This window comes from Polyergus mexicanus, unplaced genomic scaffold (genome assembly GCF_030449975.1).
Source record: "Polyergus mexicanus isolate NDT 795.1 unplaced genomic scaffold, iyPolMexi1.0 SCAF_24, whole genome shotgun sequence".
Taxonomy (NCBI): domain Eukaryota; kingdom Metazoa; phylum Arthropoda; class Insecta; order Hymenoptera; family Formicidae; genus Polyergus; species Polyergus mexicanus.
Window position 1 is genome coordinate 1,781,745 of NW_027223344.1, and position 15,927 is coordinate 1,797,671.

General features: G+C 35.2%; 3 protein-coding genes across 7 annotated transcripts in view; 2 read left to right on the top strand and 1 right to left on the bottom strand.

Moving 5' to 3' along the window:
* Shn (schnurri) overlaps positions 1-3,892 on the top strand; it is a 194,162-nt gene extending 190,270 nt beyond the window's left edge. For all 4 annotated transcript variants that reach the window (XM_070313527.1, XM_070313526.1, XM_070313524.1 and 1 more), the window contains one exon: positions 43-3,892. In XM_070313527.1, coding sequence (XP_070169628.1) covers positions 43-609 — 567 coding nt within the window. In that variant the 3' untranslated portion in view covers positions 610-3,892. The remainder of the gene's footprint in view (positions 1-42) is intronic.
* A 613-nt stretch (positions 3,893-4,505) lies between these two features.
* Rpb12 (DNA-directed RNA polymerases I, II, and III subunit Rpb12) lies at positions 4,506-5,372 on the bottom strand. The gene is made up of 3 exons (XM_070313536.1): positions 5,202-5,372; positions 4,749-4,841; positions 4,506-4,649 (listed from the first exon to the last, which is right to left on the bottom strand). The coding sequence occupies exons 1-3, from the start codon at positions 5,257-5,259 to the stop codon at positions 4,627-4,629; spliced, it is 174 nt and encodes a 57-aa protein (XP_070169637.1). The 5' UTR covers positions 5,260-5,372; the 3' UTR covers positions 4,506-4,626.
* Positions 5,373-7,356: 1,984 nt separating this feature from the next.
* LOC138942909 (uncharacterized) overlaps positions 7,357-15,927 on the top strand; it is a 57,854-nt gene continuing 49,283 nt past the window's right edge. Inside the window, exons 1-2 of one of the 2 annotated variants that reach the window (XM_070313383.1) lie at positions 7,357-9,517; positions 10,381-10,764. In XM_070313383.1, the coding sequence (XP_070169484.1) occupies positions 8,285-9,517; positions 10,381-10,395 (1,248 nt within the window). In that variant the 5' untranslated portion in view covers positions 7,357-8,284 and the 3' untranslated portion in view covers positions 10,396-10,764. Of the gene's footprint in view, positions 9,518-10,380; positions 10,765-15,927 lie in introns of those variants that run through there. The other variant, XM_070313382.1, reaches the window with a different exon arrangement.

Sequence of the window (15,927 nt, forward strand, 5' to 3'; positions counted from 1 at the left end):
AACAAAAAGAACACCAATAAACAAACCGGATTTTCTTGACAGATATTGGCTCAGAGATTATGCGGGAAGGATCCTGCTAAAATTGTGCAATGGGATTCGGAAACTCTGCCCGGGCCGATTGTGAGCGGTGGTGAAACTTCGTCAGACGAAGGTGAACCTATACCGCAGCACGCACTTCACGCACAATATGTAAAAACGACAACAGATGCAGACGTTTCCCGATCATATCATGTGCCAATCATTACCGAAGAATCGAAAGCCATTAACGATGCTCGTCTACGCAGTCCTCAGTTTAATCAGCAGAGGCGCGATTATGTTGTTAAAGAACATCGAACAATACCGGCCGTCGTTTCAATGGAAGACACGAGGGCAGAAGAAAATTTACAATCATACAAGTGCCAAGTTTGCTCCGTATCTACGCGTACCATAAACGAATTACAAGTACACCGTTTTGTTGAACATAATATTGAAACAGATTCTAGTACAAATATCCATGGAGATAGGAGTGCGGGTAAATGTAGTAGGGAAAAAGAGAATACTCAGAAAAGAATCGCAGAGGAATCTGTAGTGAAGGAAGATCACAGTAGGCAAAGACCAGAAGATACATAGTGCCAAAATGATATAGCGTGCTAAAGAATTTGTTTGGATGGTGTCTGCAATGTTACACACTTCGAACACTCGGTTTTAAGAAAATGTATCTTATAGAAAACGCATCACAGATATCTTACAGAGAAAAGTCTCGCGCGGTACATTCTAAAAAAAAAAAATCTCAATAAGTAGTACAATGTTTTATGTTCTTGCGGAGAAAGATTTCTTAAAAATTAACGTATTAACGCATGTTGAACGCTTGCAAAGATTTAAACAAATCACGCGTTGTTTGTAATAATTGTAATTTTACGTTGCCGGAGTATTTCACAAATTTCTGAGAATTTTAGAAAATTTATTAGAGAAGTATAAAAGACATCGTAAAAATGTTTATGTTTAAGAACATAAATTAAGAAGTACTGTCTTGATCATATTTCTTCTGCTATAAATATCGGTTCACTTATATTGTAAACAGTCCGCTTGTACAGTCCTCCTATAAGATTACATTCTTTCCCATAAAATCGGCATGATATAAGGCGTAAGTAAAAAGAAAAAAACGTAGCGAGAGAGAGAGAGAGTATTTGATAATAATTATAATATTTATACACAATAGTATCTCTTGTAGCGAGCATGACGTGCAATGAACTAGCATGTGATTCTGTATTTAAAGTGCAAATGTTGCTTTCAACATGTTGAAGAGTATTCTAATATTATACTTTAAACTGATATAAAGCTTATATACATATATTATACCATATATTATATATATATTTGTATGATATTAGTACGCGAACATCTATGAGAGTTATTGTTGATATAAGAGGAAATGCGTGTTTGTATATATTTATGTATAATATAATGTGAGAAATCATGTTAGTCTCTATTATAGTTTTAAGAAAAATCAGAAATCAGAAATTGTATCGGTTGCTCAGATTACTTATACATTTACAAACACTTTTATTAAACGCAGCAAATTCTTTAGTTTCATGTCTTGAAAGATTTTCTTACAAGTAAATAGGATGTGATAAGTATATCTACTTTGATTTTATCGGAAACATTGCTAGATATTGTTTAGTTATCTCCATATCTTACATCTGATGTTAGTTTAAATCTTTATTGATCTTACTCGTTAAATGCTCTGAGGGACCGATTTGCTGATTCTGCTTAAGACATTTAAGAAGCCAGATACCCTCCATGAGCGACAGCTACCGTATCTTATAATTAACTGTTTATCTATCTGTAATGCTATATGCAGTTTTGATATCTCACTCAAGCACGACAATGTCTTTCCTATACTGCATAATCAGATACCGTTTATCACAATTTGTACCTAGATGTGCTTGGGCTAAGATAATAGAGATACGGATATATGGAATGACTGCACAATTGTATACAATGAGGTCCAGTCCAAGTGATTGTCACTAAACAATATCAATGTAGCATAGTCTAACATAGCATTTTGGATGTATATCTATTATCTATACAATTCTATTGACTCCGACCGCAAAACTACATATGAGCTTCCAAGATGTACATGTGTTTTATGTACCCAAAATGCCAAGCCAACAATTTGCGTTTGAAGAGATCAGCGAAAACAATGATACATCAAAGTTGACTTTCAATATAAATGATAAATAATGCGATTTTTTCATGTGAAATGCATATTTTGCAAATACGTGTAACATACATCTCTCCTGACTATTCGCATGTATACTCATATGTGATTTTGAAAGAATGTACTTTGCCAAATTATAGATTCATATTCTCAATATATTTTCGAAACATAGTTGTTCGTAGAAATATCAGATATATTCAAACGTATACATATCATATCCACTGATCTCTCGATATTAACCGAGACGATAGATGGCTATGCGTTTTATCATTTGATCAAATCGAATGTCACACAGTACAAGTTAGATTTACTTGGTAACGGACTTGCAGTTTTGAGTGTGCACTCTGAACAGGATCGCAATTCAAATTCTACATTAAACTGAACGTTTGAAAAGTATTGTATGACAATATCTGTGAAATTAAATAATATCATATTAATTTTTATACATAAAAAATTGTAAAAAGATTTTAACAATTTCAAAATTTTGTTATAATCACTTTTTAAAATTCGTATACATATAATACTATGCGATTTCAAGATCAAGAAAATATGACTGTGTACGTCATCACAAAATATGATGATTTTGAAATATAATTATGAAATGTGGAAAAAAGAATATATTGATTATAATTTTTATATTTCAATTAATATTTTTTCAAAAATATTTTTGATTTCGATAATTGTTCAAGTGATAGAGTATTGAATATATATCTCTAAATAGCAGGTACTTCAAAATAGCTGATTTCATTAAGATATCGAGAATAATATATCTCAGTAGTAATTTGAGAGTTACTTGATTATATAATTAATATAATATATTGGTCATTTAAATTCAAGAAGCCGATGGAAGAATAATTTTAATTATGAATTAGAGAAATATATATGAAAATTAAATTATAGGAAAAATATTTATCAGAAATATGATTAATCTTAAATCTCTTATTTTAAAAAGCAAAGTTTATTACTTTCTTGCATTGAATGATCGATATGCTATTCTAATTGTTGCTCCTTATTATTTCGGAAAAGATTCAGCTATGTAATTCACGAACATGCGATTAACACGTTTTAATTGTATTCCAATATCTTCCTTTCTATATATTATACCATCTATTATACCATTTAATATAATAATTTCTTCATTAAGACGATTCAGCATATAACTTTTACGATATTCGAATTCGATTAAATAGAGTCTGTATTTGCGATAAGTACTAAAAAAGAACCATATTATAAACTAATATCCTAAAGTAAGTACAAGTATATATCTGATAAAAAAAATGGAGACATATTTATTATTGAGAGCGTGTGTATACATGCTCGCATCTACAATTTACACACAAAAAAAAAAAAGGTTGGCTTGGCTTCTTTCAGACTCAGTATTAGATTTTGAGAATAATGGAGAAAAAAGAATGGTCGCGAAAAAGTTTGTACGGCTTCTAGATGGTTTTATACCAGTTTATGTTTTTTATGCAGACGAATCGGCGTTCGACACTCGATTTCAGGAGATGTTTCCGAAGAAACTCTTTGCTCCAGCTCCCTCTCCCAGTTCCATATTTTTCTGGTAATTTAGATGATTTAAATTTTATACACACACACACATTGTGTAAACGATGGCACAAATACCTGGCAATATAGTATTTTATATGTATTATAGATCTTTAAGATTTTATAAATGTTTTTCCCCGCGCGCGCGCAAGAAAGAAAGAAAAGAGAGTGAGAGAGAGAAAGGAATGTGAAAAGAGAGTAATTCATCATCTTTATGCACGCATAAAATGTCATGTGCTTCTTTGAGCTGCGGCTGCTTCAACAAATCATCTGTGGTTTGAGCAACTTTATCATGAAAACTTTTAATTGAATCCAACCGTATTGGGCTTTTTTGCCTATCGATATCAGATAATGGGACCGGAATGATAATTTTATAGCGTATGTGTTATAAGTGTATACTTGAGAAAGGTAGCAAATAGATTTTATGCCAACGAGTTTTGTCAGTGTCATCGTTACATTTTTTCTGATTCTGTGAATTCTGTTAAACTATTGATGAGAATATATAATTTTTATTTATTGTAAATAAAAGAAAGAACATTGCTGAAAGAGCGTTTTATATATTATGCATTCTCTGAATTAATACATAAATACACATAGATTTTATCAAGTATGACTATCTATTGGTCCAGAGATTGTAACGTAAATTGTACGGAGAAAAGTTCATAATATGAAAATGACTTTGTACAGTGATTTTGCAAGAACGAAAGTACAATTCTAGGAACAGAGGCAATGTGGGATAGGAATAAAAAGTTGATTTGCGATAAAATTGTATTATTTATTAAAAATTAAGCAACCCTTAACATACAAGATAATATATATTTTACATTAATAGCTATAAATTTTCAAAACATTGTACATTGTTTGTTATTTGCTTATTGTGCTTATCGTGCATCAAACACAACAACTAAAAGTATAATTAAGGAAAATTTCTCGATATTTAGGTTTGAGATTATAATAATTTAATTATTAATTAAATTAACTTAGAAAATATGAAAAAGGATACGTCTTTTAGTGCGCTTTTTGTACATAATTCGATATCCACATTCCCTGCATCGAATAGGATCTCTGGACCGTATCTCATTATCGTGATGACATTCTAAAATGACGAATTTTAAATTTGATTATACAAATACAATATAAACAAACAGAAATAATTGTTTTTTTTTTATATATCAATATCCATATATTCTGCGTAATTATTAGATACATAATTCTAGAAATTTCGAATATTTCTTTAAGAAAATGCGTGAATATAATATTGTCAATTTCATCGAGAAACAATTGATATAATTTATAAAATCTTTAATAAAAAATTAATTTTACAAATATACATATATACAAATATATATATTATTATATATATATATATAATAAAAATATTGAAAAATATCAATATTAAAACTTTATTTATAAAAGAGAGAGGTTAAGAAATAAAACTGAATACGTGTGCCTTTACCTCCGCAAATATATATCATAGTCGGTTTTTGCGTAGATTCAGATTTGCTGGATTCCATTTTAATATAAGTTGCAATATTTTTCTTCTTCTTTTTCTTTATAATTCACACAACCGCTATCGTGTCAATAATATAAATAAATACGTACGATCATAAACAACATTGTTCGATCAGTTGAATCAGTAAGCTGATAAAACTATGCGCATGCGCAAGTGTATACGAAGCTAGGTTGCATGCATGGACTGTGGTCGGGAAGATGCTAGAAAGGCTTCGAAGCGTTTGATTGACCAATCAGGAGAAAAAGAGTAAAGATTTCTTTATTCTGATTGGTTAATGCAATACTTCGAAGCGTTTGATTGACCAATCAGGAGAAAAAGAGTAAAGATTTCTTTATTCTGATTGGTTAATGCAATGCTTCGAAGCGTTTGATTGACCAATCAGGAGAAAAAGAGTAAAGATTTCTTTATTCTGATTGGTTAATGCAATGCTTCGAAGCATCTTTAGTGTCTTCTCGACCGCAGCTATAATCGTATAACAGAGAAAAGAAAATATAAGAAAAAATATGAATTAAATAGAGTTGAAGACAGATAACAACAATGTCAACCTGTGTCTAGAATGCTGCTAGAACTCGGAGAGAGTTCCCCGATTTTGCCATTGAAAATCTACCGTTAAATAAAATAGCAAAGATTTCTTTGTCCTGATTGGTTAATTAAACATTGTTTTCCTTGACGGTAGATCTTCGAACACAGTTATAAAGAATGCTGTTGCTCTCTCTTTCAAAACGAAAGAGCAGAAATTTGTATTGTAAGACACCGAGCCAAATTGTAGTTTGTCAAGAGAATGGCTTTCGAGAAGGGTAATATTTTAACAGTTGAATTATGAATTATTGAGCAAAATGAATAGTTATTATTATGAATGTGAAAAATCGAATAAGAAAACCAATTGAAGCACTTAACACACATGTTTTTATTGGTCAACGTATAATCGCAAACACACAAACAATAATGAACTCGGAATATAAATGTGATTAATCGATTAAAGAATATCACACGAGATCAACGAGACACGTCCGTTCAGTATCGTGGTTTACAATAAAAAACTCTCAGGCAGCTTCTCGATCTCACAAACACTTCTATTGCTATGACAATACGCATTTGTTAAATAAATAGTTTATGTATCTAAGAAAACGCGTTGCTAACATCATTTGAATATGGCGCTTATAACCGATAATACGCATGCGCCAGCGCCACCAGCAACTGTATGATACTGCCAGTATCTTACAGTATTATTAGTACATAAAATATTAGTAGATAACGTTAGTGCCAGCGTTACATAATGGTAAAATGATTGGAATACTTTTTATTTATGCTGCTGTTATATTAAAAAAAAAAAAAAAATCAATTAGGAATAAAAAATGATATTGTGTATCTTATATATTTTAAACACATCATTAAATAAAGTTTCTCTAAATAGATTTTATAAAAAAAATCGTTCCAATATATTTAATAAATTGCGATTTCACTAATATTCTTTTCTTTCCAGTTTTGTCTTTTAATTTTCGCGATATTAATGTGAGATACGTATTTTAATAATTAACATTTTCAATCATTCAAGTGGTATCGCGCGCGCGTTAAAATTCAAACAAATTGTTTAATTGATCAATTTATGGACAGCAAACACGTAATTTCTCCTAAGACGAAAGCGTGAGAAATTTTGCCGTAGAAATTTCTTCACATTTTCCTAGAGAAAAAGCTAATATCGCTGCTTTGATCGGCGATTGAGAAGCATTAGTAACACCGGATGTGCACCCCAATATACGGCGTGTACTGCGCACACGCGTCGCACGAAAATTCGAGAGGGAAGAAGAAAATCTCCCCGGCAACAAAAAGCCGCGCGCGCGCCTTTCCAGCATCCGGGACACCGGGGCCAATAAGGCCGCTTGGCAACGAACGGCGGGACGAGGCGAGGCGCGCGATTGGCCGATTAGCGCGCGCGTGGGGGGGGGGGGCGTGCGCGGCGTAGGAACGAAATACATGAGCGTTTTGCTCTCAATGTATCGATAGAACGCCGCGGCGTATGGACGCTCGAAGGGAGGAGCTGCGTGCGCATCATGTTTCCCCGGTCCGCTCACCCCTGATTGTTTTTTTTTTTAGTGACAATTAGTCGAGGGTAAGCTACGTTTGTTTGAGAGTCGGTCGGCCGTTCGCGCGAACCGAATCGCGTGACACGTTGTTCGAGTCGCGACACATCGCGAAATACGCGCGCGTGAAAGTCAATCGCGGTGAAAGCCGGTCGGGATGCCGGTTAGCCTCTTATTTACGAAGCGCGCAGAGGGTAACCTTTCTCCATGAGTTTACGGCCGGCGCTATTGGAGAGCGGCGGTAGGGGCGAGAAGAAGGGGAAAGGAGGGGAAAGGGCAGATGCGAAGCGAGCGTTTCCCGCGCGACGCACACGTGAGTAGAGTGCGAAGCGATGTGAGAGTTGCGTGTCAACATTATCGAAACGTCAAGCGCCGCGCGACGAATCCGCTTTCGTCGAACTTCGCGGCGTATGTTCACTTGTCGGGGACGCGATAAATCGGAAAACGATCAGTGCCGCGATACGACATTGACATTCGTCCGTCGACGTTTTCGAGATTTAGTAGAGATGTCGATACGTTAACGCGTTAGCAACTTGTAATTGTGTGTTTGTGTACGTATTTCGGTAAACACGAAAGTGTGTTGTCTCAGTGTGATCGTTTTCATATATTATACCGCAGATGCCATAAACAAAAGTCAACAGTTAAGTAAACTAGTTAAAAATAGTCGAAGTTAATAAACACGTGTGAGACTGTTATCTTTATTTGCCTATGATGGCCTGATACAGATAAGTAAAGCGACCTTTGCGTGTGTTGTTTGATTAAAATGCGAAATATAACATAACTAACCTTGCGTAATTTTATCGATGGCAACGCGTGAATATATCGTTTAATATGTCACTTTGCCCGCATCGTACGCGTGGCGTCGAGCGGCAAGCAAGATAGCTTCACCACGGAACGACGGATTTTAATTTCGAGGTAGGTAAAAACGGCGTCGTCCCGAGCACGATGGAGGAAGTCGAGAGCGTGCACATCGCGTCGTGCCAGACGCCGCGCGTCTCCGTCGACACCAGCAGGCACAGTTGCCACGACAGTGTCGATAGCGGCTACCTGTCTATCCTGACGCCGCATACCAGCGGTTGCACCTCGGCGATGGTAAGCGGTTACAGGACACGATCGTCCTCCGGCGCGTTATTATCCGCCAAGAAGCACAGCAGGTTCCGTGCGGATCCATTTAAATGCGAGAAGGTGCAGAGACACCGCTCCAAGCTCAATCGCGCATTGAACGCCTCGGAATCCGACTACCTCATCTCCGAGAGTTCCATCGAACAGGAGTCGGTGCTGGAACCATCCTGCACGAATATCAACCAAAGTCTCAGTCTGGTGCACTCCACGCCGAGCTGCGTTGACAATAAATGCGCCGAGATACTCGGGATGAAAAACAGAAGGAATTGGAGAAGTACGGTACTCATCACTCCTGCGTCCAAGGATTTCCAACTCTTGTCACCACCTCCATCTCCGGCGGTGCCCTCGTCATCTTACGTTGCCTCGGAGCCCGTTCAGGAAGATGTGGAAATGAAGCTAGTCCATACAACGAAAAGTAAATCGCAGATTACGACACCGCCAAGACTCAAAGTCGTGATACCGCGGATTATAATCTCACCGGCACGCAGAAGACTCAGTCCCGTGATCACGTCGGTGGAGAATCGGAAATTGAGCAAACTGTCTATCACAGACTTGGCCGTTATATCCGAGATCAAACCGAAGAGGCTGGATTTCAGTCATCGTGGCCTGTGCGTAACGCTGCGAAATAATCGTAGAGCTACTTTGGATTATACGGGAAGAGAAAAGGTGGATTTCTTGTCCCTCCTGGGAGAGGAGAGCAACCACTTGAACTTAGTATCGAAAATTCTATCTTACCTCGGACCTTCGGATCTGTGTTCGGTCAGTATGGTTTCCACAGTTTGGAGGAGGATTTGCGAGAGCGATTTTTCTGCCAATGGGAGAAGGATGAGTTACATTCTGCGTAAGCAGAACATCAAGGAGAACCTGAGGATGACGACGATGATTAAGAAGGCGAAACGCGAGGAGGATATACAAACGAGTCCTAAGAGCAGGCATTACATCAGGAAGGGATTCCTAGTGGATGTACAGAACTTGCTGCACGTTCCGGCACAACCGAGACCACCGAACAGCCCGCCTGTCTCGCCGAGCAAAGTCAAATTTCACTCCTTCGTCAAGGTAAGAAGAATGAATTTACATATAAATCTCATGTTGCTTGCATATTAAAGTATCTCTGGTTAGGGATATAAAAATTCACTCGGATTTGCTTAATGAATAATAGCAAGGAATTGTATTAATAAATCCATTGTGTGCAAAATATCTGTAGAATATTCTAAATAATAGTGTTTATTGAAGCTTCTTCATCTTCTAATCATGAAGAACATAATTGACTTTTACGCGTGAAACATTGCGAGAACTCGCTACATATAATATACATACATATGCTTGTTTTGTCTACTTTATATCAATAGAAATTTGATTCTTATTTTAAAAATAGCAGTTTGCATTTATATCTTCATGTTAAAATTTATCGTACATATGCGTGTATTAGAAATTACAATGCAATTTCGAAAGAATGATTTTCCCCAATGAATTTTGTGATAGAATTGTAATTGAGAGAAAAGTCACGGTAAAGTCAATGACCAATGCAAAATGTGTTTAGAGTTTCAAAGAATTATGTGCATTAAATTCTCAGGATTCTCGGGTGTGTTTGACACCCGCTAGAGCTAACGAGGCATGTTACTCAGTCGAGAATCATATTCGTTGCGTTTATCTCGTAACAGCCAGAATTCTGACGAGATGCGCTCATCTTTTTAATAGTCTAATATAATAGTATCTCCTTAATTGAGTAATGATAATTTACAATAGCTCGGGATAACGATTGTTTTATCGAAAAAATCACGTTTATATTCTTAGCAGTATTATTACACACGCGCACACGCGCACATACACATTAAAACTTTAGAGAATTTATATTAATGATAAATGTATAAATTGTAATTACTCTGATCTGAGTGTGATTGTCTATTTTTGATATACAGGGTGTCCCATTTTAAAGGACCCACTCAAAAACACTGCGTTAAATCGAAAAATGTTTCAAACAAAAGTTGTGTGGCTTCGAGGGGGCCATAAGACGGTGACAATGATTTGACCTTGGAAAATCATTTGAAGGTCATGTGAAGGTCAACTTTAAAATCTTAAATGGAAACCCCCATTTTTTATTTAGTATTCTTGTAGCTGACATCGAGAGCTTTCCAAAACACTATAATAAAGTATTTTTTTTATTAAGTACTTTTTGAGTTATTTTATACTTTAATCTGACATATTTTGATATAAAAAATTAAATATCCTGTATACAAGGTGGCTCCGAACGTTTCAGCCAGACTTTGAGATCTTATAGGAAATTTAATTCTGAACAAAAAATTTCCTATAAATATGGGTCGAAAAATGCTTTATTAAGAAGTTATCGCTCAAAAATCTCTGAAATCGTAATTATTTTATACATTTTTCCAAATATCATGGAAAATATGCGTCTTTTAACAAAAAGTACCGAAACAAAAGTTGTAGAAAATTAAACTATCTTTCAAATGAGATCAAAATGATTGTTGTACGTTCCATAGATTTTGATATAACCAGTTTGAAACGTACAAAAAGTGCTTTTGTTACTTATTCTTAGATCGATTAAAGTTGAATCAGGAGGAAATCCGTAAAGCGACTAGATCGGTTATTACTCGATGCCGAAAGTATATTGGAGCTAGCGGGGGGAGGGGGGGACGTTTTGAGAACAGTTATTTTTTCACGTTTTTATTCATTTTCTACTATTACGTGCTATTTTAGTTTAAAAGAATTTGTTTTATTTTCATAAAAGAAAGAGATATTTATTTTTTCTTTTTATCGTTTTTTCAAGAAATTTATTAAGTTTCATTTTCTTTTTATTTCATTTTCTTTTCACGTTTTGTTCTTCCTTTGCATCAGAGATTTTTGAGCGATAACTTCTTAAGGAAGCACTTTTCGACTCATATTTATAGGAAATCTTTTGTTCAGAATTAAATTTCCTATAAGATATCAAAGTCTGGCTGGAACATTCGGGGCCATCCTGTATATATATTTATGAGATATAATATTATGAAAATAATATAATATAAAAAAGTTAATTTCTCTCTTAAAATAATTTGATATAATTTAATATGGGTGCGCATACATACATACAATATACACGCAAATTATTAGGCGTATCGAATTGTAACGAAAAAATATTGCATTTTTTATTAACACAAGAAATTAAAAATTTGTCCCAATTATTGAACTGATGATTTCTGTACCGTGTTAATTCCAAAAAAAAAAAATTAATTCCTTATTTGCCAAATAATAAAACTTAAAATCACACAATTACGTTATGTGCATAACGCCCCCGGTATTTTAATCACCGTGGCAAATACACTTTTTCATTATACGTCGTTTTACTACGATGCATTTAATTAATTAATAGTTGAGCCATGTGTATACGAACGTTGCTTTATTAGATTCTATGAAATATACCGGTCGTATCGACGATTTGAATGGTTGCGTTAACACATTGCGTCAGCTACCTAAATCCATAATTAAGAATGCCGATTCGATTGTACATCGTCGTTTCGGCGCTCGTAATTCTCGCGAGAGTAGAAACACGACAGCTAATTATCAACCAGCGATATAATCGATAGGCCGATAGTCTCGTGATTTCCTTTTTACTTTAAATTGGTATCCGCGTAGTTCGCGCACGCGAAATCGAATCGCGGTCGGATAATTGTTTTGATTGTGAGATCATTATTTTGACATTGATTTATTGTTATATCGTCTTTGAGCCGCCGCGAGGGATAATTGCTTCGTGGATCGTTAAGGCCGGAGATAAGCGAGATCCGTCAACAGTGTGCAGAATTTGACGGATGTTCATTCTTCAATGATGAGACTCTGCCTGTTTTCTATAATTTTATGGTACATGGTAATTGAAATTTATATTTTGATATTACATTTTGGTGCGATAAGAGAAATGCTGCGTTTAATGCAATTGCAAAAAAAAAAAAAAAAAAAAAAAAAAAATCGTACAATCTTATGCGTAATGATTGAAGAATTGAGCAATGTAAAAATATTTAATTCTCAGATTTAATGTAATAAACAGATGAATTGAAAAAATTAAATTAATTTTTTTTGTTGACAAGATTGTGGGGGGAAAAAAAACAACATAAAATTGTATAAATATCGTATAAATTTATATCGCGATATTATATGCGTTATTAAAGAATGTTCACATTAGAAAAATCTTAAACGCATTTTTAATATTTCTTATATATACAGGGTGTCCTAGACCACCCGTACATTCCTTTTTTTTTTTCAAAAACTAAGCATTTTAGAGAAAAACGTTTTGAACAGAAATTGTATGGTTTTGAGGGGAAAATAAGATGATGTCATTGATTTGACCTTGGATGGCATCGTTAAAGTCAAGTCAAGGACATCTTTAATTTCTTAACTGGAACCCTCTATTTTTCATTACATATTCTTGTAGGTTATCTGCGGAGAGCTTTCCAAAACACTATAATAAAGTATTTTTTCATTAAGTACTTTTTGAGTTATATTTTAATCTAAGATATTTTTATATAAAAAATTAAATATTTCGTAAAATATTTAGTTTTCAATAATCTTATTGTAATACTTTTATGTACAAAATAATGAGACAAATCAATTAGTGGAAAAAAAAAAAAAAATGTAAATAATTTTTTTAAAAACAATTATTTTTTATATTAATTGATCTGTCTCGTTATTCTGTACATAAAGGTATTACGATAAGATTATCAAAAACTGAATATTTTACGAAATATTTTATTTTTTATATCAAAATATGTCAGATTAAAATATAAAATAACTCAAACAATACTTTATGAAAAAATACTTTATTATAGTGTTTTGGAAAGCTCTCGACATAAGCTATAAGAATATGCAATAAAAAATAGGGGGTTCCGTTTAAGAAATTAAAGGTGTCCTTGATTTGACCTTAACGATGCCATTCAAGGTCAAACCAATGACACCATCTTATGTTCCCCTCAAAACCATACAATTTTTGTTGAAAACGTTTTTCTCTAAAATGCTTAGTTTTTGAAAGAAAAGGAGTGTACGGGTGGTCTAGGACACTCTGTATATCCTAGATTTAGGAATTCTTTTGTAAGACACGAACGAATCTCCGCGAGGGAGATTACGACAGGCATTCGGACTTTACGTAATGTTTATGGATAATCCTGTGGTATGTTGTGTCATTTCCGCGCAAATGTACCCATTACATACCCACGTACGGTTCCACTAAATCTTCATAAACTTGCGCGCGCGCGCGCGCGCACGCGCGCTTCGAGCCAAAGCGGCGGGACAAACGCGATGATTTACTCGCGGAAATCAGTCAGACGAGCAGCGTGAAGAATCGGTGACAGTGATGTACGTGCTTTCTTGTACCCGTCGTCGACGAGGCTACTACCTACCTGCCGCCAGCCGTTCCCCGCCACTTTCTCCCACCCTCTCTCTTTCTCTCGTTAAACGACCGATGCATTCCTCTTCGCATTAGATCGCGATAACGGATGCAAGTGGCATACCTAGAGATTCTTTGTTACTCGCATGGAACGACAGTGAGGCTCCGGTGTTCGCGCTCATGTCAAAGTCTGTGCTGAGCACACGTCCGCGTCGCCATTCTTTATCGTTGCGGAAAGCTCGACGACGATAAAACATTCATTGTCGATCGTGTGTGCACGCGTATTGCATTCCGATTATGAGATGGCTTGTTATAAAAGCTTGTTATTATTGAATGAACGTTAAAATTACGAGAGACAATATATGTTTTCAAAATACAATATAAATGATTAACGCGTAAAATATTGCAGTCGTAAATTTTCATCGTGAAATTATGTTTTGAGACATCGTTAACTACCTTGACAAGTGGCGGTTTGCGTTTGGAAAAATTGCGTAAAAAGTTATGATCGTCCCCGGATTTAATATCGAGTTATCGAAATAGCTAGAATCACAATTTATTTTATTTTATTTTATTTTATTTTTTTCTATAGGCTCGAGTAAGTAATCTTGTTTAAAATAAGATGAGGTAAGAAGGAGCGCCGATAATCGAGTTTTTAAAAAAATGGCGAGAAAGAGTACGCGCGCGGGAAGGTGACGTAAAAAATTGCGATACAAGAAGGCGGTCGGATCGTAAATAAATTCGAGTCGCGGCACGTTGCAAAGAAAAGTCGACGTTAACCTTCGCGAACGGATATGCAATGTAGTTTTAGTGCGCTCTCTCTCTCTCTCTCTCTCTCTCTCTCTCTCTCACCAAAATTGAGTCTGGCGGGCGATATATCAGAGCGAGAGAGAGAGAGAGAGAGTCCGTCTTTCCTCCTGCACATCCAGAGAGAGCCGTGCTAACGCTCGTTTCTTTTCTGGATCGCAAATCGCTTGAGGCGAATGCCGGCCACAGAGAAACAATGCGAATATATTATAGTATCTGGTAGTAAAACAAAGGACGGGTAGAGAGCCCTTTAGTCTTTTACGACAGTGCGAGACAATTCAAACCGCGAGCGTGTGTAATGCGAGTATAGAAAACGAGAAATATTTTTAAACCGCAAAACTTATAAAATTATTGTATACTACGTGCAGATGAAAATATTAATATTACCTAAATACGCTATTGTAAGTTTGGAATTATATGTATATATATAACATGATTTTTTACGTTTATTTATATTCTATTTTATATTTCATTAATCCTTCGCTTTGTTCAAAAACTATAATCTTTAATGGTACTTTTCATAACAATTGTATAACGCATTGATGATCGATATTAAATTGTGACAGAATTGCGAGTAAGGAAATTTGAGAGCGTTTTTGTGTCCATGCATATATCTGATTTCTTTGGCGCCGTTTACAACGAGCCGTTCATGAGAACGAATGCGCAAACGTCCGTGGTTTAGATCGTTCTGTCAGCGACTGACTCATTATTAACTTGGAAAAGTTTAGATATCTTTCTTTCTATTTGTAATTCTAATCAATTCAAATTTTATTTATTAAACGTATTAATTTTACTTCTTATCTTTAAAAAGGAATAAATAAATATATCACTTTAAAATTTAATCAAATCAAATTTAAAAATATCTTAAAATATCAATATTTTAAACGTTTTTTGGCAAAATAATAAAATCGCATTTCCAGCTAGTAACATTTGCTTTTTTATCGCGATTCGGGGGAATTAATTTTACAACGAGAACCGGACGAAGATAGTCTCGTAAGGAGGAAGGGCGGTTTTCAACGAAAGGAAGGAAGGAATTGTTGCTTAATTAGCAACGGCCTCGAAGGGTTCGTTGAGTAGCTGTCTAACGTTGTTGACCGCGTCAGGTGCGGGTGTTTCCTGTGAAGAAAAGACTCCTTGCACAGTCCCTTTTTCCGCTGGGTATCTTGACAATTTTACAGAGATCGCTAGAATCCGGTCGAGCGAGTCTTCTATTTCGGATTTGGAAAAAGAAAAATTGACACCAAGACGACTGACTGGTTTTCCAGCGTCGTATAATTTCGATTGCAACAATGGC

Coding starts and splice junctions, on each gene's coding strand:
- Rpb12 (XM_070313536.1), bottom strand. CDS start 5,259: ATGGAATCCAGCAAATCTGAATCTACGCAAAAACCGACTATGATATAT. Junction 4,842..5,201: donor TATGATATATATTTGCGGAG/GTAAAGGCACAC, acceptor TCGTCATTTTAG/AATGTCATCACGATAATGAG. Junction 4,650..4,748: donor CAAAAAGCGCACTAAAAGAC/GTATCCTTTTTC, acceptor TTATACTTTTAG/TTGTTGTGTTTGATGCACGA.